The 23,735-nt window shown below is 35.1% G+C and overlaps 1 protein-coding gene across 1 annotated transcript; it reads right to left on the bottom strand.

The window, feature by feature from the left end:
- Window positions 1-1,090: 1,090 nt before the first annotated feature.
- On the bottom strand, window positions 1,091-23,735 carry LOC120625131 (ITG-like peptide). Its single transcript, XM_039892072.1, has 8 exons — window positions 23,621-23,735; window positions 22,522-22,748; window positions 21,316-21,471; window positions 12,326-12,473; window positions 11,542-11,674; window positions 3,992-4,099; window positions 3,284-3,420; window positions 1,091-2,017 (listed from the first exon to the last, which is right to left on the bottom strand). Exons 1-8 carry the CDS (start codon window positions 23,672-23,674, stop codon window positions 1,898-1,900), a joined length of 1,083 nt encoding a protein of 360 aa, XP_039748006.1. The 5' UTR covers window positions 23,675-23,735; the 3' UTR covers window positions 1,091-1,897.

Genomic DNA, 23,735 nt, shown 5'->3' with positions numbered 1-23,735 from the left:
TAATATGTTAAACTATGTAAAACATTGTGAGTTTTATCAACTTGAAACAATCTATTTTTTTTTTCTAAAACATAAGCATTTTAGGCCATTTTTAGTCAACCAGAGTATTTTTTCAATCGGAAACGAATAAGATATTTCATATCTTTAACAGTGATTACATTTTTTTGGCAGAAAAATATTTTTTTTCGCTATACAACTTTAAGAAAATACTTAGACACCATAGACTTAATACTATGTTATAAGAAAAAATGTGATATGCTTATATTTTTTTCTATATAACTAGGAATATATTTAAAAAAAAGTTACATTCATAATGATATGTTTTACCTAGGCACCTATACTTAGTATTTAGTTTTTTTAGAGTAGAACTAAGCGAAAAGTCACACTTACATGTATTCTATTATAATTCAGTAAAACACTTTTACACAACAATTATTATTTTAAAAACTATTCATTATAAATGCCTCAGCCAGTGATATGTTTAGGTTTCGATAATGGAAATTTAATTAAGTTAACCTAACACTAATTTTAAAGATTACGATAAAATTTACGAATTATAATAATGGATAACACTGTGATATAACATTCACAAGAATGGGTATAACATTTATAAGGTTATTTTTTATTAATTCTAAGAACTACACACTGTAATTTCAATAATAATTATTTTGAATTAAAGATTTAAATAATTTTGCTTCACCCTACACTTTTTTGGATATTTTCTCAAAGCTTATTTATTATATTTGAAATTAAACGACATATCGGTGGCCATTTTTCAAAGCGTATAATTTGTTATTTTTTCGAAATCGTAAGTTGAAAATACGATCGTTAATGTAAAATTGACAGTTTTTTGGATAAAAATAGTGTTTTTATTGAAAATACATCTTTAGTTGTAGTAATGAATTATAAAAATATAATTATTTTGTGCTTTGTATAGAGGTTTTTTTGTCGATATAAGTAGGTAACTTTTTTTTAAATTATACAACAATTCCTTCGTAGAATCCTTTTCAGTAATTTTAAGTCAAAGGTCGTATTTTCAATTTTTTTTTCTAAATTAAGAAAATACAATAAAACTACTTTCAATTGTTTCTTATTTTATTGTATTCTCTCAATTTTGTTTTAAATAATTTATAAATAATATAATTACGACTCATAAAACTGTTTTCTTTACAAAATTTAGAATGGGCATGTTTCGAACTACAGCCATGATATTCATATTTTTCCGTCGTTATGTTTTTACTAGCATGCTCCGTAAAATACAGAATGCATAAAAGGTCGAAATTATATTGTCTATAAACAATTCAAAGCCATACTTTTTACTTCGAGTAAAGTAAGACTTCAACAAATCTATAAGGCAAGAAACAGGAATAAGGCAAGAATCAAGACAAAAAATTATTAGTCTCACTTTACTCTTTGTAAGTAAAAGTAAAACTACATCTAGAGCAGATATGCGACATAGGTTGGCCTATAGTCGCTTGAGCGATTGTTGAAGCAAGTTGAATGGGCGCCAATTGCTTGAGCTGCCGAGCGATTGCACAGGCTCCTGTCCTGTCGCTCAGGCGACAATTCACTGTTAAAAATAGTTGCAAAAGCGACAAGATCAATCGCATGAAGGCTTAAGCAACCTCAAATCCACATCTATTTGGTCGCTGAGTCGCTATAAATGCGGCCATATGTATTTTTGCTGTTATTTGGCGACTTAGTCTTAGTAGACTTAGTTTTAGTATGTCGAGCAACTGTTTAGACATAAAAGCGACTAGGCGCATTAGTGAAGAATAAAGCTAAGGTACGAGTAGTATAGTAAAGTGAGTTCAGGAAAATTAACGGAAATTGTAATATCGCTCGACTAATAATCGCATATCTGCTCTGGATATAAGTAAAATCAAAGGTTTTCAGTTTAATGCATCCTGTAAACACCAATCCTCTTCTCACCGGCCGTGTGCTGTACGATTTCTCGTATCTGATCCGTAGCCACTGGTCCGATGCAGACAAGAGGCTCCTTGAAGTAGCCGCAGCTCTGTAGGTACACAAAAACCGTAGTGAAGCGAGCAACCTACGCAAACCGTTGCCTCAAAAGGGCCTTAACTTAGCAGGAACTATTTATTGTTTTTATTTGGTATAATAACAATAGTTTATTAATGTATAGTGTTACAATTAAAATATTCTTTTAAAAATTAATTTACCCAAATGGAATGAAACCCTCTGAAAACAATGTATTTCTACTAATATAATCAACGAATTCTATATTCATATCGATGAATATTACAAATGCGTGTCTGTTTGTTTACTTGTTTGATTGTCATGCTAATTCTGGAACATATTGACGAAATAATTTGGTCGTCAGTAATCAGGTATACAAATATTATAAAAACATGTTAAGTTACGAAATAAAAAAATGCCATAATGCAAGCAAAACCTTACTAAACACCATTTTTGAGGGAATTGGGCAACAACATCATATCGATTTCCCTATATCTGGTATCAATTTCCATTTGGATATTGAGATTGCCATGTAATTGGATACGGAAGGAGCGGGAAAATGGTAATTGGGTATTCACCGTTTTCAAAACAGATTTTTTGTGTAGTCTCTGTTATTTGACAACCTCTCTGGCGGAATGGTGAGTGCTTAGAATTTAAGTAGGAGGTCCCGGGTTCGATTCCCGGCAGGGGCAATTTTGGAATTTATAATTTCTAAATTTTAAATTTTTTATGTGAAATATTTATTGGTGCGGTTTTTATGTGAAATCTTCCTGTATGCCGTCACAACAAACGGTATGACACTTTCTTCTCCTACTCTTACTGCTCTTGACTTTCTACTTCTTTATATTTATAATACTTAATGTACATTTTATATTCTGTAATTATAAGAAAAATAAAAGTAAGCACCTAGATTGATTTTATTTACTCTGCGGACCCGCGTATTATTATGTTTTTTTTCATATCCCGTGGGAACCGTTTGTTTTCCTGGGTTAAAATGTCCCTTGTGAACTTATGTTACTCTGCTTTCCTACCACATTTCCTATGCCAAAAATTAAATTACTTAGGACGTAAACAAACACACGATTTCTACGACGACGATTTCTAGTGATCATAAATTGTAATATTATTAGTAAATATTAATTTACATAAGCAACTGTTTCAAAACTGCCGGGCATCCCGTGACAGCCATCTTTTTTGTAAAGAAAACCCAATATTTGTGCTATGTAGTTACACGCCAACCACTAGACCAAACAAACATAAGGCAGGTTAAAATAAAACAATGTAGACAGCCGGCCGGGCTTACCTTCCTAGGCTTCTGGCGGTGTCTGCGTTGCATGATGCAGCAGAGGCCACGGGTAATATCACACTCGCTGGACGCCGCGCAATCTTCGTTGTACTGCTTGTGGCCGGCTGACGGAGGACGGCACACGTGCATCTCTCCTGGAGGACGAGGAGTGACTGAGTGTTTTTTTCTAAATACTTAAATAATATTAATACGGAACCTATACGGAACATACCCACACACTTTCTCTTTTTGGACCGATTTCAATGAAACTTTCAGGGAATCTCCGGATTGACCTGGCGAGTAATCCTGTAAAGTTTGGTGACGATCGGAGCACTCCTATTTTTGTACTTTAAAAATGTCAAATACAGCTTTAATTACTATGATGATATTCTATTGTTGGGTGTACATGGGTGTAGATAATGATGTTCACCCGCTCGAGAAGAGAATAGAAGAGAATGAATACGGAGATAAATAAATGATTTAATATATTATGAGCCTTAAATTAAAAATTTAATGATGTAAGTTTATTGTTTAAATAAAATAAAGCAAAATCTAGCCCGGCGAAGCGAGCTGGGTACAACTAGTTTAAAATAAAACTTAAAAACGTAGAACATAATATAACGTATCATTCTGATGTTATATTAAAAAGACATCACGTAAACAATGGATTTTCATGACTGACAGTTATGACGTACTTTCGTACTAGCATGAATTCTCCTTCGTTACCTGGAACCACTTCCTCGCACACCAGTCCAGCGTCGCATTGATTCTCCCTGTTGCACATCTCACCCAGCTTCCGACCGGCGAACGCGGGGAGACAACGCCCTCCATCCTCTGAGTAAGGAAAAGACGTGAGAATATGTAATAGCCTATAATGTATGCTAATACTAGCTGTTGCCCGCGACTTCGTCTGCGTTTGATTTTGTTTTTTGATGTGGCATTCAATTTAGTAGTAGTTTTAAAAAAAATTGAGTATTCAGTATCGCTAAGCCTTAGAGGTTTACTGCTGCCCGCTGTGGAGTTCTGTCCTCTATTTCCAACCACATTCATCAGATCTACACAAAGTTTGGGAAAAATAAATATATTTTATAACCTCTATAGTACAAAAATAATTATTTAAATCAATTATAATTTGTCGGAGTTATAGTGTAAAATCGTCAAACACTTTCATCCCCTCTCCCAAAGGAACCGAGCTTAATGTCGGGGAGGATCGGTTAAGTAGTTTTTGCGTAAAAGTGTTACAAACAAACTTACATTAAAATTTATAATATTAGTAGGGATACACAAATATAATATTTTCAAATACTTTGAATATAAACGACTTTTAATATAGTGTTTGTACATTATTCCGTTGGAAAAGGCTACACCGACAAGAGCTCTTAAGTTTAAGAAGACATTATTCTGCTAGACCAGCCCATTCATTTGTTATTCATACCCATAGTGACGGACTTGTGAAAAATAAAAAATATAATTCGCTATTTTGTGGTGGCGGCCTTCTTGCACTGATTTTCATTAAATATAGCTAAGAACAACACATCTATACACACACACCGCGTCGTTTTTGCGTCGGGGTTTGAATGCGCTAGTCTCAGGATATGGTTTGAATTGGAAAATCACTTTTTGTGTTGGATAGTCCAATATTTTATAAAGAAAGGCTACAGGCTATCACACTACGGCCAGTAGGATAATCAATGAAAATGTTCCAAAAACGGGAATATTTATTCCTCTTGAGAGGCGCGCGTAAACGGCTAAAGTTACGCTAACATGATGAATAACCGAATTATTCCCCTTATTTTCTAGTGTTGATTTTTACGCCGATAAAATCGAGGGAAATTAGCTTTTCTATTTCGCTACAAATCAGCCAGTGACTGCAATCTCAGCTTGTAAGTGATGATGCAGATGTAAATGGTAGCCGGCTAACCTTCTGGCCCTATGGTAGTTATATTAAATCCACTAATTAGCTTGGCAGCATCTCTTTGTCGCTAGGGTACGAATCGTCCACTGCCGAAGCTTCTCGCCATAGCATAGACTATGGAAAACTCAGTTATTATAAATTTCCAAACTGACCCTGCCTGAACCTCGCTCCCCGAAAGGGAGGCCCAAGCCCTAACCACCTTATTTTAGGTGATATTAATCGGGACTAATTAAATGGCTTAACGTGTTTGCGAACTCAAGATTTTATTTATTTAAACAAGGAACAAATAAAACCCTAAAAAAGATCCCGGATGTACTCGTATTCTTTAACCAGTCGTAATTGCACAAACGAAGTAAAATGACTCACTAATGTGTAATTTGCGCGCATTTCCTTCATTTTCTTTTGTTACTTTCCCAAGAGAGTTTTTAGTTTAGGTGCTTTTATTTTACTCCACAGTTTGAAGTGTCGCCATTTTCTTTTATTACCTTTCCACGTTAGTGCCTCTTAAAGTTTATTCACTTTAACGCCACTTTTACAGCTTTTTTCTCTTGACACCATTCTGGACTTTTATGGAAATAAACTCAAAGTCTAAATTCATTTATTTCAATTTTATACGCGCTTTTATTTCGCGATTTTACTTGTCACAGTGATAGTTCCCTACCTGACGTCAGGCAAAATCCTTGCCTCTGTTTAAAAGTCGTTTGAAAAACAATTTTTTATGTAGCGTTATTATTATTATAACGCTACATAAGTAAAAACGTACTTTATTATTATTATATGTATGAACAATATGTATTATATATGATTATATGTGTAGTATTAGAATTTATAGCATGCATATGTGGTTTAGTTTGCAATATTTTTATGTACTTAGGTAGAATTTTTTATTACCTTATATGAAGTACTTTCGCCAAAGGTTGTCTGGGAGAGATCGCTTTAGCGATGAGATCGCCTTTGTTCACCTAAACTACTTTATTATTATTTATTTTTTAATGTGTTTCTCTTTGTAGCTTGTTCTTTAGCGACACGTCTTTATCGGTATAGCGGTAACTAGCATGGACGAAGCATTCCACCAAGAAAAAATTAAGACGGTGATGAATTTGATAAAAAGATGTCCCTTTCACAAGGAATGACTTGGCAGGAGCCATCATTATCAAAAGCCTTTATAATATTCCTCAACAGGACTAAAGACCTCTCGCAAAGGTCAACCACGCAAGGCAGACGGGTTTATGATCGTAGTGGATGGTAGTAGTAGCACAAAGGACGCTATGACACGCACGATTTATCGTCGCCACATGGCACCGTGGCCAGTATGTTTCATCAAAGATAATTTAGTTTTTATTTAATGTCTAGTACCCTATAACTTTTTCATTGGATTACCAATTTTGTGTTTTTCGTACGTTCACTATTGTTTATCACAACTTTATTATGATTGACGGCCGATTGGCGCAGTTCGCAGCGGCCCTGCTTTCTGAGTCTAAGGTCGTGAGTTCGATTCCCACTACTGGAAAATGTTTGTGCGATGAGCATGAATGTTTTTCAGTATCGGGGTGTTTGTATATACATTCTAAGTATTTGTTTGTATATGTATATTATCCATAAAAATATTCATCATTCATTTTAGTACCCATAAAACAAGCTACGCTTACTTTGGGGCTAGATGGCAATGTGTGTATTGTAGTAGTATATTTATTTATTTATTTTATTATTTATTTATGCCTCCTATGGTTGTTGGTTATCTTTTAATTCTAAAAAATACCTTCTGTGGGATCCACGAAAACTACACGAAGTAGGCTACACTTTAAAAAAATATTGTCATTGACAAATATTATCGATAACAATTTCATTTATTAGACTCCCGTGGTTGAACGCACACTATCTTGTCATTCGACTAATGCAAATAAAGGTGCGGCCATTTTGATTCTACCGCCATTAACTTAATTAAACAACGCGGCAAACATCGAACAAATTTGGGTATTTTAATGTCGCCTAGCAAAAAACACCGATGTTATTATCCACCAATATATGTTTTTGGGGGGCCCTTAAAGAAATGGTTGAACAATATATATGACTGCTTATTGGCGCAGTGGGCAGTCACCGTGCTTTCTGAGCCCAAGGCCGTGGGTTTGATTTCCACACCTGGAAAATGTTTGTATGAAGAACATGAATATTTTTGAATGCCTGGGTGTTTATATGTATATATGTATATTGTTCATAAAAACATTAATCAGCCATCTAAGTACCTGCCCATAAAACAAGCTACGCTTACATTGGGGCTAGATGACGTATAGATGATTTCAGTTTCTTTTCATTTTTGCAGAAAGATCGTAGGTTCTATTCCCTGTTCGAGCTGTAAATTGTTAGGCATTGGATTTTTCTTTTAATATTTGTCAGAACGATGATTAAATTCAACGTCAGTGAAGCTGGAGAGATCAGCAAGTACCGTAAAAACTTAAACTTATACCTAACTAGAATTTCAGAGTAGCTTTCATGAAAATGGGTTAACCATTTTCATGAAAGCGAAAGCCGCTTGTGAGGTGAAGTGAGTGAAAGTAACGTTTCCAATACCGCTTTGCCTAACTACCGGCAAAACGCTCAGTAAAGCACTTTTGAATTTTAAAAACAGCGTGCACTACATTCTACAGACTTATTGATACGAATATTTTCCATTTATCCAAACTAACATTATAAATGCGAAGTTGTGTTTGTTTGTTTGTCCTTACTTTACGCCCTAACTAAGCAATCCATCGAGTTAGCTGAAATGGGGGAAAGTTACATAGGCTACTTATATCCCAGGAAAACTAACAGTTCCCACGGGATTTGTAAGAAAACATAATAAATGCCTACGACAAACGTGAAACAATTGAATTGCGTAAAATCTGACGACTGCTTATGTTAAAGCAAAATCGTAATTCCTTACGTATGTCTCCTTAAACACCCAAACCCAAAACAAAACAGAAACCGTGCATTGGTATTAGTACTTTCGTAATTGCCATATTTAAATTGTCATATTTGGATGATGCATTCACCATATTAATTTTGTTTTCAGTATAGTTATTACCTGATTAATACACAGTTTCCTTGACTGGTTTCGGTCACGGATGCACGCCCTATATATTTGGCGGCTCCAACACTACCGACAAGAGATCAGGCGCAGGACAGACAGCTTAACGTGATTTCTGGGCCACAAGAGTGAATCGTCGGCAATTTCCTTACCAAGTTAATAATTTGCGACAGAAAAACCCAATACCCATATTTTTTCACGCATCCCTCTATATGGGTATCTAATGAAAAGGCTTGAGTGTGTCGAAAGTGGCAGACTGTTGGTGTGGCAGTTGGTGTTTAAGTGGGTGAGTGTCAGTGAGTGGCGTTGGGTATGACAGTAAGTGTTTAAGTGGGTGAGTGTCAGTGGGTGTGGTTATGGAAGTGGCGGTGGGTGTGGTAGGGGCAGTGGCAGTGGATTTGGCTTTAGGTGTGGCGGTAGGTATGGCACTAGGAGTGGCTGTGACTGTGTGAGTGGATGAGGGTGAAGCTTTGGGTGTGGCGGTGGTTGCGGTAGTGGGTGTGGCAATAGGAGTGGCTGTAGGAGAGCAATTGAGAGTGGCTGAGGGTGTGGCTATGGGTTTGGTTATGGGCGTGGCAGTGGATGTGGCTGCGGGTGTAGCAGTGAGTGTGGCGCTAAGCGTTGCCGTATATGGGAGTTGGTGTGGCATTGGGTGAACAAGTGGAGAAGCAGAGCCGAGTGGTAACAAATGATACTTTTTCAATAATCTAGTCTCTATATAAATGCTAATGAGCCCGTTATTGGTATCCTAAGAAAGAGGTTTCTGTAAAATCTATTCCTAAAAGAAAATATGCAGGGGTCGGAAGGTTGTATAAAAGTCCTAAAATTCGAAAAATCCACAAAGGGCAAATATAATACTTCTACAATTACACGTACAGTAATTTAAATTATTTTACGGATATAAAGACGCGGTCCATAACTACTTGAATTATAAAAGTGATTATTATGGAGAAATTACGGTAATCTGAGTCCTTGACATTTGTTATTAATAACATAACCTTGAGAAATGCACGCATACTCCGGCTAGCTGTTTAAAGTCATTCTAGGTTATTTATTTGCTTCGGTCAATTATTTGCCTACCTAAACAGAAAATTCAGAGAATTCTAAGAATAATGTCGTATTAAAAATGACCTTGTGAGAGTTTAGACTGGTACACTTAAGGTTCCTTTCTACGTAAAACTAATTTGCCGCACTTAGAGACATAGTTATAATAATAATAATATACTTTATTGGGCACAAAGAAAAAGATACATTTGTTATCAGTTAAATGATCTAAGTAATTGGTACAAAAATCTATAGTTACATACAATTTTTACTAATATATTGTAGGTGAAAAACTTCTTCCCCTGTACTAGAATTTAACCTGTATTATAGGAGGCAAACATTGTTAAACCACTGCCCAAAAAGGAGTGTAATATTTTTAAGCGTTCATGTTTACATTCGAATTTAGGTTTAGCCCCCCTAGAGGCATCTATTCTACAAACGTGACCAGCCCATTTCCGTTTTAGTAGCCTATCTCTTTTTGTTATGTCTTATATTTTTGTCTTTTTTCTAATATTTTTAGTGCTCACTTGATACTTTATTCTAATAATCCTTTTTTCTCCTTATGCTAATACTGATTTGTTTGTTCTTGAAATTTTCTTTAGACTACAGTATTCATTCCACGCTATTGCAATCCTTCTTTGTATTTCCTTTCTTGATTGATTTTCAAAGGATACTTACCGGCCCAGATACGTATATTCTTGAAAAACTCTAATTTTCCGACTTTTAAGATGATATTTTTGGTTTACCATTTGATAGTTTCTTAGTTTTTGTGGGGTTTAGTGTCAACCCTACGGTTTGGCTCTTAAGTTCAAATGCTCGTATCATTCCTTCCAGCTCATTTAAATTTTTAGCGAAAGTAACTATATCATCTGCAAATCGTAAGACTCATTCCAGCACGGAACCGAAGATTAGCAATGATGAAGGATCGCCTTGTCGGACGCCTTTTCTATTGGGAAATTCTTTGCCTTCCCTTTCTAGTTTTATCTTTGCAATTCCATCAAAATATACGTTGTGTATAATGTGAACATAGGTTGCGTTCACACCTTGTTAAAGAAGTGCCATCCATATTGCGTTATGCTTTAAGGAGTCAAAGGCCTTTGTAAAATCTATAAAATACAAGTATTGCGTATTCGTTAGCTTTCTCTATAATTTGCGTTACCGTTTGAAGTTGGTCAATGGTTGAAAACTTTTTACGGAAACCTGCCTGTTCAGTTGGTGGATTTTCCTCTATAGTCTTTAATAATCTGCCCAATTATCTTTAAAAATATTTAATAAATGTCTGACAGTAGACTGGACGATAGCTATTTTAGTCACTGCTGTCTCCTTTTTTGTGTAACAGTATAATTTGAGATTGTTGATTTGTCCGTGGCATTCGTGAAGTCAGGAGAAGCCGTCCACACAAATCGTAAATCTAACCTCACTTATAATATAAAATGCGAAGGTGCATCTGTTTGTTTATTTTTACCAATATTTGCGTCAACCTCTGCACCGATTTCAATTAAATTAAGTACATATATAGCTTGCATCCTGGAGATAGACATAGGGTATAACGGGTAACGTTCCTGCAGTATAATTAAAAAATAGAAAATTGCTTTTGTATGCTTAAAAACTAAACAAATTTTGCATACATCCAAGAGATGGGCAGGGTACTTTTAAGCCAAGGAACATATAAGGTAATGTTGTTGCAGCCTATGTGCTATTTCAGACAATAATCTATCCCTGTGCTAAATTACATCCATATGCTCATCAGTTCATCTGGCAAAATATAAAACTTACATCTAAGTTATGCATTTATAATACAAACCCTATTCCTTTTCATAGGATTAAAGTAAGGTTTTTTGATATCTGACAGTTGACACCACGGAATATTTTTACTCTATGGCAGATGTTAGGAAGAGACACTACATAGCAAAGCAACCAAATAGATTAGGCGTCAATGCCAGTCTGCCCAAACAATTATTACTGTACATACTAGTTATTTAAGTATCACTTGTACTATGTATTAATAATGTTATACCTACAAACTTTCATAAAAAAATATGCAAGTAATACGAGGAAAATAATTTTCGTTCGTAGTTTTATTACAATTTTTTCTTCGTAGTGTATCATATATTTTAATAGAAGTTTCATTCAAAAGCAATGTTATTAAACAAAATAGTTTTTACCCTAAATTAAGTTTGGAGCCTTCTTTTATATGTAGTAGGACTACACCCGCCATAAGACTCCGCTCTTCCATCACTCCTATGCACCTACCTGTCTCCAAACACATGAGTCCACGGCAGCAGTCACCGTTAGTGATACAGGGTGCGCTGTAGCAATGGGTGTCATCGGCATCTTCTATACGGTTGCCTTCCAGAGCCTCAGCATAGATCTCTTCGGGTTCCACCTGGCAACATCCCTCGAGTTAAAATCATTCGGGTAGGTACACAACTGGTACTACCGCCATGCTTATTTCTGCCGCAAAGCAGTATTGCTGTCGCAAACCAGCATTGCTGTGTTCCCGGTGGTTGAAGAGCGTGGTTGCCGGTGCTACAGGAACAGGTGCTTAACACCTACATCTCAGATTAATGTACACAGGGCGGTACTTTGCAGGTAGTGGCACACCCTTTGAAGTGTTGCTCTGTTCATGGCGATGGGTTTCTTACCATCAGGTGGATCAATTATATTACTATAAAAAATACAAGGTCATTTGGAGGCTACTAACCCCTGACCTAAGGGATCAAATGACGTCATCCGACTGGGTAACGTCAAAAGGTCACTGGTCACAATATTGAGTGAGCTGTTAATCGTGACCTTTTGTGGGAGGCGATCCAAACGCTTCGCTGGCTCATTGAAAATCACTTTAGATCTATTTTTAGTTAGGCGGCATTTTAACAACCGCATAACCCGTACTAAAATTATAAAACCAATCGAAAAGTCTCAATTACTTTTATAATATTAGTACGGCACATAATATAAATGCTTGCATGCTGGAAATTGGTATGTTATACTTTTTATCCCACGATTCAATAAATGTCATTGAGTAAAATAATGTTACCTGTCCATAGGCGTAATGGCGGTACGGCGAACGGCCGTAGCCCATGTTGGCCAGCATGTCGGAGCTGAACCGGTTGAACAGACCACCCCACGCGTGGGCAGAGCCCACGCACACGATTAACAGTAGGGTGCTGAAGGCCATTGCGCTGCTGAGGAACATAACATTTATTATAACTTTTATTTAGTATAGTTTTTTGTGATATTAGCATATATGTTTACATAATTGTGTAATGGTGATCGTTCGACAACTTAAACCTAAAGCTACTAGGTTAAAAGGTTACGTCAACTGTGTACCTATTGATGTTATAAATGACTAACTGACGGTAAATTTTGTTTAGCGGTTTGATTAAGTAAGTATATGTTTAGACCGCCTAAACGTACCATACAAAATCGGTCCACAATCATCAAAGTAATTTACTCTTTGAACACTTTTCTAATAAGAAAACTACGAGAAATTGAGTTGCGCCACAAGTTTGCAAAAGTTTCATCATTAAAAGAAGCCACAAGGTGTTGGACTTCGAAAAGGCGAAATTAATCAAAGAAACAAAAGTTCGTCAAGAGAAATTCTCTTCGAACAATTTCAGCGTTATTATTTTGGTTTCGAACGTTATTTTGAAGCTATTAAAACTTGGGAACGATATTTTGGTTGATGAGAAAGTTGAATGCCCAAAATAATATATATCTTTATTCCCCTAATTTAAAAAAATCATTTTCAACATCATTATCAACCCATTTCAGGGCAAGGTTTCATCTTAGTGCAGGGTAAGAAGGGTAAAAGCCGTAGTTCACCACGCTGGCCAAGTGTGGATTGATGGCCTTTACCCGCCTTTGAGATCATTATGCAGTACTCCCAGGCGTACAGGTATCCTCCCGATGTTTTCCTTCACCGTTAAAGCAAGTGATACTGAAATAAATAAAATAAAAACGCACCTAAGTCTAAAAGGTCTTTGCGGTGCTCGCTAATAATCGAACTCTGTCTCCCCGAATAGCAGGCCGAAACTTTAACCACTATGCTATAACCGCACAAACCCTTAAAAGTGTTAGAGTAGAAGTTATTAGTTGGTGTCCTAAAATATTACCTAACATAAATTGTGCGTAGATAAAGTCGTTATTCTATATCGAAATTTCTGTAAATCGATTTTAATGTTTATTTATTCAGCATAAATATGGCTTATTGGCTAATAGCTTTGTTATAAGCAAAGGGCAGAGTAAAGACCAAATAAATTTATATTTCTAATAATATCCTATCGCAAAGAATTTTTTTTTTTCAACCAAATTTAAATAAATTCCTAAATGGCCCCTGTAAGTAACTAGTAGTTGAGTAATTTCGCGAAATAAAACCTTATCTAGATTTGTTATTTTTCCTGTTGAAAAAATATGCTTCGGCGAAAAAATTAACATCACAAACGAAATAATTGGGTACGTACGCCCACTAACAGAACGGAAGCTTCACGGAATAAATTGTTTGGAGCAATTTTAAATTACCTACATTATAATATTAAAAAGCCGCGATTTCTGGAGTGGGCTTGTATACTAAATGTCGTTTAATTTTTTATTTTCAAAATTGATTACTTACATTTTTATTAGTCATGTTGAACTTTTAATTAGCTTTATTATAATTCAAAATAGAAGTGTCTGTTCTATTATGATTAAAGTTATTAAAGTTTTCGTCATTGCTATTATAAAATGGCAGGCGGACGAAATCGTAAAATGTTGAGTGTAATCTACAGCTTTTATAAGATGCTACTAAAAAGTATTTTTTTTAGAGACGAAATAATTTTATCATAATACCCTACTCATTTTTTTAAATCATGAATGAATTGTATTTGCATTTAAAAGAAAGTTAACCATAGAACCAGAGTCCTCGACAAGAAGAAACAATCAAAAGCGCTTAAATCGATGAGGTTGAGTCATCATATAAATGAGTTCCCATGATTACCATCAGGTTCCACCATAAGATCAGCTCCATGCCATAATAACATTTCATTGGATCCTGATTTACACATGCAAAATTTAAGATCAATCGGCCACCCAATTGTGGGTCATAAATATTATTATTAAAGGCCCACATCACAGACAGGACTAGTGAAACTAAATAAAAGCCGCAAAATAATAAGTGGACGGACTATGAACAATTTCACCAAAGTAAACTCCTCGCTTCATTCGGGCGAGTAATTTTATTTTAGTTGAAAATGTAATTATGACACTCAACTTTTCCATGCAGAAAATTAAAAAAGGTTTAAATCGCAAACAAACTAATTGGAACGTAAATGGAGGCGTAATATAAACAATGTTTTAATTAAAAGTGTAAGCTTTTTTTGGGACTCGACAAAAGAGAATTTTCCGTAAAAATTTTATCCCTTTATTACCATTTCACCTAAATCAAAAAAAAATACATTTAATAAAGTAACATTATAAAACAGGCGCGTATTTTAGCGCGTAGGCATGGAGAGAAATTCCTACTAATTGGACATACTAACATTTAATAATAACAAGTCACACAAGTTATAGTGCACAAAGTCTGTTATAATAAATTAGTAGAGAAAATAATTAAGATCGTGACATGATCCGATTCGATTTTAATAGGCGACGTTGCAATTTTTTTGTTTATTCATATGAGCAGTCGGATTCAGTAATACCGAAATTAAATTAAATATATTTATTTAAGTTTTTCCTTAGAAAAAATCTCAATAGATAGTAATTAAAACACCCAAAATACTCAGTACAGTATTTTTTATTTTATCCCAAAATTCAACTTTCATTAGAGGTTACTTTTACTAAATCGCGTAAAACCGATAACTATTGAGTTATAAATATGGTCTAGAATAACAAACAACCTGTGTTTTGCTATGAAATACCACATAGATCATTAGTAGTTAAGTTTTTCAAACTCCATTTAGCAGAACTCAGCACCGAACTCAACGATTCGGCGCATTACGAGACACCTCACAGCAATTGAGTTTAAAATGTGACCCGGTGCGCTGGCAGGATCAATAAATTAATAAATACACCTTTTTATTGTTTTTTTTATTGTTTTGTTGGCACACTGAGTCTGAGTCACAATCTATTTTTAACAGAGTGAAAAATAATTCCATAGGTACTACTTCTTTAATAATAAATCGGTTACAGTTGCGGTATTTGTTTAAAGTCAACGATGATCAATTAAAGATCGTTCGTCTTTAAAGTAGATGTTCATTTTGGCTTCGGTAGTAAATTCGTTCAAAAGATTTTTAATTTTACGCTTTTTGCAAGTGTTATTTTTTTCATATTATTTTACGCATATTTTACGAAAATGATAACTATTTCTTCATTGTAATGTAATAAAATGTACATTAAATCTAAGGTACCTACATACGGTAATTTTCGATTCTATTTTCTAAAAGAAAAACGAATAAAACGCGGTGGTATATCGGAGTGAAAATATTTAAAATAAAAAAGCACCGAATTGAGGGTTTACCTCTTTAAAGTTAATAACCGTCAGTCATTTCATTCATTTTTTCTTTATATTTGCGACATTTTGATTTACATGTTTTATAATTCTATAAATAGGTATGTATAATTTTGTAAACTAAAATTATAATAGTATTTAAAAAGATCTATTGAAATTTCCTGCTAATTTTCCTGTTCAACATTTGATAATTATTCTGAAAACTTTACCAAACGAAAAGGAGTCTTTCAATTATTACACAATCGGACATTATCAAAACTAAAAGTAGACTGTTGATAGATAACTAGCGACTGAAAATTATCCGCACCTTCTTGGTAACCCAGAAATTTACAGATATTCTGAAATTTTCCAATAAAAAAAAATAGCTTTTCGACCATTACAATTTAAACTCTGAAGATTGTGATATTCAAAAAAATCTGTTGTTATTGAAAACCTTTAAAGAAATATTATACTAATTTCAATAGAATAATTTATCCAACATCCGTGCCAGTCCAACAAAACACGAAAATAGCCTTTTTAACAATACAATGAAAGTCTGAAACCTAATTTAAACTACGCGTTTGTGAGTTACACAATCCTGTATTATTCATAACTAAAAATAGAATGGAAAATTATCCTCAATTTTAACCTTACCTGTTACACGTCTGCTTCGTTCAGCGCCCAGGGATCAACTGGCTCCCGGCAGATCTATACCAGGATATCCAATGCGCATGGGTGGGTAGGGCGTGTTTATATTGGTGAGCTAGGGGTGGTTCGCTGTGACGTCATTCACAAAACGCGTGGGTGTTTGCGATTTTCTACTGATATTATTTTGTCGCACAGGGTGTCTATGCTAATATTAGGTACATATATAAAAAAGTGTTTTATCCCCCTATATTTTCAAATTCAAATTCAAATTCAAATCCATTTATATCAAGTAGGCCTACTTTATAAGCACTTTTTATACGTCAAGCATGTATATTTATAGTGACTCTACCACCGGTTCAGAAAGCTGATTCTACCGAGAAGAGCCGGCAAGAAACTCAGTAGTTGCTCTTTTCCAACATCAACATTTACAATCATTTTTCTATCTTGCGGGAGATGAGAGCGAGGCTGGCTGCTTCCAATCTACCTTGTCATTGAGGAATTCATCAAATGTATAGTAACCTTGCTGTACTAGATGCGTTTTTACACATTTTTTAAATGTATGCATTGGTAGGTGAAGAATTTCCATAGGAATCATGTTGTAAAAGCGTATACTCAACCCCACAAAGGAGTTCTGCACCTTTCGCAGACGGTATGCAGATATCACTAATTTATGTCCGTTTTTGGTACTTAAGTCGATTGTTAATTTCAGCTTCTTGTTTATAAATTGAATCAAGTTACGGAGAAACAAAAAAATGCTCACAATATTAGAATAATAAATATAACATACAATAAACACACAGATACATCCGAATACACACATACAAACACAATGATACACATACACACACACACACTAAAGAACACATTTTGTCATTGCTTCTACAGTATTTGTATGCTAAGCTTATTGTTTTTTTTTCCTAATTTTTTGTTTTTATTGTATTCAACCTGGGAGGAAGTGATTTGATCCACGACACAGGGAATCCAAGTGTGCAAATCACAGACTTTATCGATGATAATGATAAGTGTTTACGCCGTATTCGAATTTGTCGGCTTGAAACGGCCTTCAGAACATTATGGAGAAATCTTCGGCAACAGCGCTCTAGTCTGCGCCACAAATTATGATTTAATATTCTTACCTTCTATTATTTATGTAAAACATATGTAAGCAGTACCAATACCTACTTACTAAATGTTAAAGAAAAGTGTCCGGTTATTTTTAACTGAGGGTTATCTTTTGAGTGCTTAAAAATATTGAAAATATCTTATTATATACATGTTCTTACTTAAAACAAAATTATTTGCGAGTATGTTTGCCTTTTCAGATGTTAAGTACGACATTCATAGACTTCTACACCAGCAAACTCACGAGTAAGTGCACATTTTTGTTACGGGCAAACGTCGGATGGCATATTTAGAATTTAACTATTAAAATGTCTTAACTTTAAAAAATAAATTTATAAATCGAAAGATTTTTTAAACATCCTGTAGTTGTCGCATTGCTATTATTTTATAGTAAGTAGGTGTCAAGCTTGATTTACCTTTACTTCTAACATTGAATTTCAAGTAACACTGTCATAAACTACTGATTTCGGTTTTGTATTTTACTACTAAACTTCCAATAGGCACATTTGTACCTATATAGCTGCTGAGCAACAAGCTCCCTTTTAGGCCTTTAGGCTGTAATAGAACAATGTTGCTTGATGACAGAAACAAACACGACAATAGGACCGGACAAGATCTATAATAACAAGCTCTACTACTTCCTGAATACCTAAATATAAATTATTCTAATTTGGAGATCCCCTTCAAGTAAAGCCGTGGACATTAAATTGTTGTTTATATTTATATAGATTAGCATTTAGCAGCGATCCCACATGATGGTAGGTGATGACGAAGCCTAACTTAAGTTTTAATTTTTACTACTTTATCTTAAACGAAAGCGCCTCCTACACCCTCTGTGGTTTTAAAACTTATTCTCTTGGTAATTATTGCTATTATTTTGTAGTAGGTGTTAGATTATTTTGAGGGAAACATCATAGGTGTTACGACAAACTAACAAAAGCGTGCACGTCATATATGCGCAAAAGCACTGCCTACTGAATTTTTTAACTAAAACTTATTTAGATGGAGGATATTTATATTTAAAGCGAAATTCTTGATTTTTGCCTACTGAGAAAACACCTGTGTTTGCCACTGCTTGTTTTTGACCGGCTACAACTCCACGGTGCTACAACTCGCCTCCTGAAGACTGTGACAAGAAAGCCTTCGAACATAACTGCAATCCATGCTATACGTTCGCCAAGGCATGCCTACGTCTTTGACCACAAAATGCTTAGAACAAGATTGCTCGCAATCATAGAGTTGTTTTCGAGGATCTAAATCTGTAACGTCAAAGTAAATTGGACCTAAAATTCCTCGAACTAAAGTCGCGAATCCTGTAATGAAGACACGTTGATTACTAAGTTGCTTGTTTAGAGCGCTAAGCAAGGACAAACAAACTCTCGCATTTATAATATAATCATCATCATCATATCAACCCATTACCGGCCCACTACAGGGCACGGGTCTCCTCCTACAATAAGAAGGGGTTAAGGCCGTAGTCTAACGAGCTAGCTCAGTGCGGATTGGTCGACTATAATGTAACATTAATATATTATTATGGCATTGTACATTAAACTTTGCTGATTTAAATGCCCTTACTTTAAAAACATACAACTTACATACAATCCTCTAACCATTTCACCTTTTTGGACTTAGGCTATATCTATAGAAAATATTTGATAGCTCTAAACAAAAAGAATCGACTTTGATAGTCGAATCTTTTTCAAAAATTTTCCCTAACTTTAAAAACAAAGAACTTTTGTGCGTTCTTTCAACCACCATTTTACCTCTATAGGGCTAGATTTTTGAAATAATCAGTAGACGTAGACTATTTAACAGTCTGTGTTATCTTCGGTTTACCTGTGAAGTTTTCATAAAAATCGATAGATAAGTCAGACATTAGCCGAAAAAAGCATCTTATGAAGCTACGAAAAGTGTAAGAACAACTGAAGTTTGGTACTGAGATTTTCATTACACAAAAGTAATTACAAACCATTCGTATTTTACAATGATATTTCGGTCATAATTATCCAGTTATGACCTAAATAACATTTTGCAGCAGAATTGAAGAATTTTGAAGCGTCGGAGTAAATGCTTTTTCACTCTGAACTTAGCCTTATGCACCACCCCACCTCAATCCACATACAAGCACGTTGAAAACAATTTCCTGAAAGTATAATATTTAATACCTTTTAAATCGTCAGTTTATTCTAGGAAATAGATTTAGCTCGTTCATGTTTTGGAGTTTAAATAGTACTTGCTGTATAAGACCAGTTATCCATTATTTAGCTCCACTTTCAGGTTCAGTCAAGAAGAAACCCATTATAGGTAAGATTTTTAGATACTGCCTTTATCTAAAGGTAACATTCGCGTCCCTCTCCGAATAATCCCGCGTTCGATCCTCGAATTGGACAAATTTTTAACCGACTTACAAAAAAGGACGAGGTTCTCAATTAAGCTATATTATTTTTTTAATGTTACTTAGCTCAGAACTCTGTCATTTATACTGTTTACTTTATACATCCCATGTGGTCCCATTTTTCATCAGGCCAAGATCTGTCTAAGGAGTCCTGGAGAAATTGAGGGAACTCTTCAAATATTATAGGCACACCTATTGCGATTTGAGTGTTGAAGTAACTTGAGCATTTGCTATCGAAAGCACCATTTGTTCAAGTGAAACGGAACGGTAGTATTACACTGGTTGCGCTTGGATTATGAGATCCTAAGCCCAGTAGTGTCCATCCTGAGTAGAGTAATGATGATAATGGTGATGCTGATAATGAAGATGATGATGGCGAGGGCGAGGATGAGGGTGATATCGGTATTTATGATGACTCCGATCCTACAAATCGTTCATACTACACGGTTTTTATTCTTTTTATTGAGTGGAGTTCCGGTTTAATAATACAACAATCCCTTATCTTCCCTTGGATGTCGTAAAAGGCGACTGTCTGATTTAAATCGCAGTAGAAATAACACCTCGAATAAACAGGTGTGATACTGTTACCTACTTTCGTGAATAAAAGATGATTACATTTTTACCCTTGGTGCTTATTTCATCAAGAAAAACAATGAAAATAATAGAAAATATAGAAAAGAGGTAATGTGGGATAAGGGCAGGAAGAAAAAGGAGACTTGAGTGAAGTCACAGTCAGTTTACATAACTTCTATAGACCTAAATAACTGAGTTCACAGTCATTTAAGTCTATATAATTCTAATCAGACGTTTAAAAATATTATAAAATTCCCCTTAGTTGCCCTAGATCATTCCTATTTTGCAGCCTGAGGTATTAATCGGCGTAATTATATCAGCTTTGCGCATTTTTTTTCACTTTGTTTCTATTTTTCGTGCATGAGACACTTACTCGCAGAGGTAAAACAAAACTTAAAACTAGGAGAAGCTGGAAAAAAATCAATCAATTAGTACAATTTTGCAAACATAGTATCGTTGAATTTGAATTCGCTGAGTTGACGGCCAAACGCTGAGTTTTCGTGCATCTCCACAACTCCAGTTGTGGAGATGCACGAAAACGAAAAAAATTGGTACTTTAAAGCAGATTTGGCTAAATTAGTGTAAATTTACTCTAGCAAAGGGCAATAAGTACCGTGAATTCCTGCACTTTCCTATACTTAAGCACTATTAAATAAAATAGCAAAATAACAATACAACAGTAACTTTATTAAATAAACCGACTCCCTACCAATAACAAGTAACATTCGTGACTATCTCAAATGACAAGTATCAGTAGAAGTAGCATTGATGTCAAGCTCAAATGAGCAAGTTGAGCAATGCCTGTACGACCATGAGGACCAGCTGTAGTAGAGCAGGCAGCAGCCCACCGCCAATACCCTGGAGAACGTCTTCGGCCAAGTCTGTGATAGCAACCACCAGGGAGCTGAGTAGACCTTGGACATTAGCGACGCTGGTGTTTGACTTCGGATTTGCGCCTGTCGCATATTCTGGCAGTGACCTTGAGAAATTAAAATTAGCTATAATATAAGATATAATTATAAGGTTTCAGTGGTCCACGATCGGGCACTTGCGTTTAGACACCGGATGTGAGGCATTTCATTAACTTCGACCAGAATTTCGCTTATTTAACCCAACATCTACGTTTAGCGATACAATGGGGCAGTTGCACAACCAATATATCTCAATAAAAATTGCAAAAAAAAAAAATTGCAATAAAAATAGTGCGCAATGTATAAAAAATCTATTTTATTTAATAAAATATATTTAAAAAATCTGGGGTACTGGGATTGTTCTTTAGATACTTATTTGGTATTAACTGACTGAGTGCAATTATGATAACTGAACATCAGCCCAATAACTTGTGGACACTAGTGTTGGGTACACTAAATGCACACTAGTCTAAAAAAATAATTTTAGACAATTGCGCATTTGGAACCCAAGAAGAAAAAAATAAATTAAAAATAATAAAAAAAATATAGAAAATTATCACAATAACTAAAGGGCAAATTAGGGCAATAGAGTTCGCGCACCACTTTGCAATCAAGATCGCCTTCAAGCAATAACTACTGAACTACGTATTATAATTCCACGTTTCTTGCTATAATTCAATATTTGCTTTTGTTTTGTCCTCTTCAATACTGGTTTACGAAGAAAGGTAAATCAGACGAAAACCAAAGAAGCGGCCAAAAATCGATAAATTGGAAATTGTTCTGGTATGGCATTTGCAAGTTCAGATTATTTTACTTTTCATGAATAGTTACTATCAAAAGAATTTTAGGTGTTACGACGCTCGCCAGGTGATCTATTTTATACAGAATAACTAGTGGTTCCCTTACAAAATTACATCCTCTATTCTACGCTAACAATTCTGTGCTATTATGTTTCGCTAGGCGTTTCGGACTGTTTTTATTCTTGTTCTAGTCTTACAGGTAGCGTGATGCTACTTAGTCCATAGCCTTTTTGAAATTCAACTGGAACTTCCAGAGATTAGCGCGTTCGAAAAACCAAAAAAAAGTCAGCTTTATTATTAGTAATGAGTATATCTTACCTTAAAAAGTTGACTATTGCCAAAGCCTGCGAATATAGCTTCAGTAAAGAAGTTTCCAGAGCACCTAAATCGACTGGTATGACAGCACTAATAGCCGGCGGTAGAGTATCAAATATAGATAGCAAGGACAGAAGAAGGTTGTACACGTTGTTAAGAAGTGGAAGGAGAATGTTCACCAGTGGGTATACCGCTGGGAGCTGGATACTGCTGGTCGCTGATACTGGACTCTGGAAGATTGATACATTTGATTCTATATTCCATTTTTTATAACTAATGTAAGGTAGTTTTAAATATATAAAAAAAACAAGTGCGATACAGTAAATAAAAACAAACAAATTTAAAACATATTTTTTTATAAAAAAAATAACTTTAGTATGGTTATTCGCACCTTAAAAATTTTAAAGTTTAAATAATCTCGCGGAAATCGTTATTTTCCCGGGATGACATGTATCCGAAGACCGTCCTAAGGATGCAAGCTGTACGGGAGCTTAGTTCGTACGCTTGACTATTCCTCCAAGATGTTGCTCCGAGCTTTTGTTTTTCTCGGGGACTAAGGTCTAACCATTCATCTTTGGAAGTCGTATATAAAACGCTTATGTGTGTGTCAATACACACACAACTAAGGTGAAAAAATATCGATATATTACGACTGTGAATTCCCACTGTTTAAGTCACTGGCGACAACGGCGTTGCTATTATAAATCATCGTCACCATCATTTCAAACCATTACCGGCCCACTACAGGGCACGGGTCTCTTCCCACAATGAGAAGGGTTCAGGCCGTAGTGCACCTCGCTGGCGGATGCGTATTGCTGGGCTCAACACGCCATTGGGAACATCATGAAGAACTCTCAGGCATGCAGCTTTCCTTACGATGTTTTGTTTCACCGTTGAAGCCAGTGATATTTAAATTGCTTAAAACGTACATAATTCAAAAATGTTAGAGGTGCGTGCTGGGATTCAAACTCGGCTCCCCGAAAGTGAAATCGAAGTCCTACCCTTAGGGCTATCAAGTATCACCGTTATATACACATGGCAATATTACAAATATATTGTACCAAATGCATTGCCAAGATATTGATTTGAAAACTAAACTTACCGTGAAAGCAAAAACTGCTACAATAACTAACGCAAGCGATACTATTTTAGACATTTTAACAAATTATATATATTTTATATATATTTACTCTAAAATACGTATTTTTGTGTAAAAC

Source organism: Pararge aegeria, chromosome 7 (genome assembly GCF_905163445.1).
Source record: "Pararge aegeria chromosome 7, ilParAegt1.1, whole genome shotgun sequence".
Classification (NCBI taxonomy): Eukaryota; Metazoa; Arthropoda; class Insecta; order Lepidoptera; family Nymphalidae; genus Pararge; species Pararge aegeria.
Note: the sequence above shows the minus strand (reverse complement) of the source record. Positions and strands in the feature narration are given on the sequence as shown.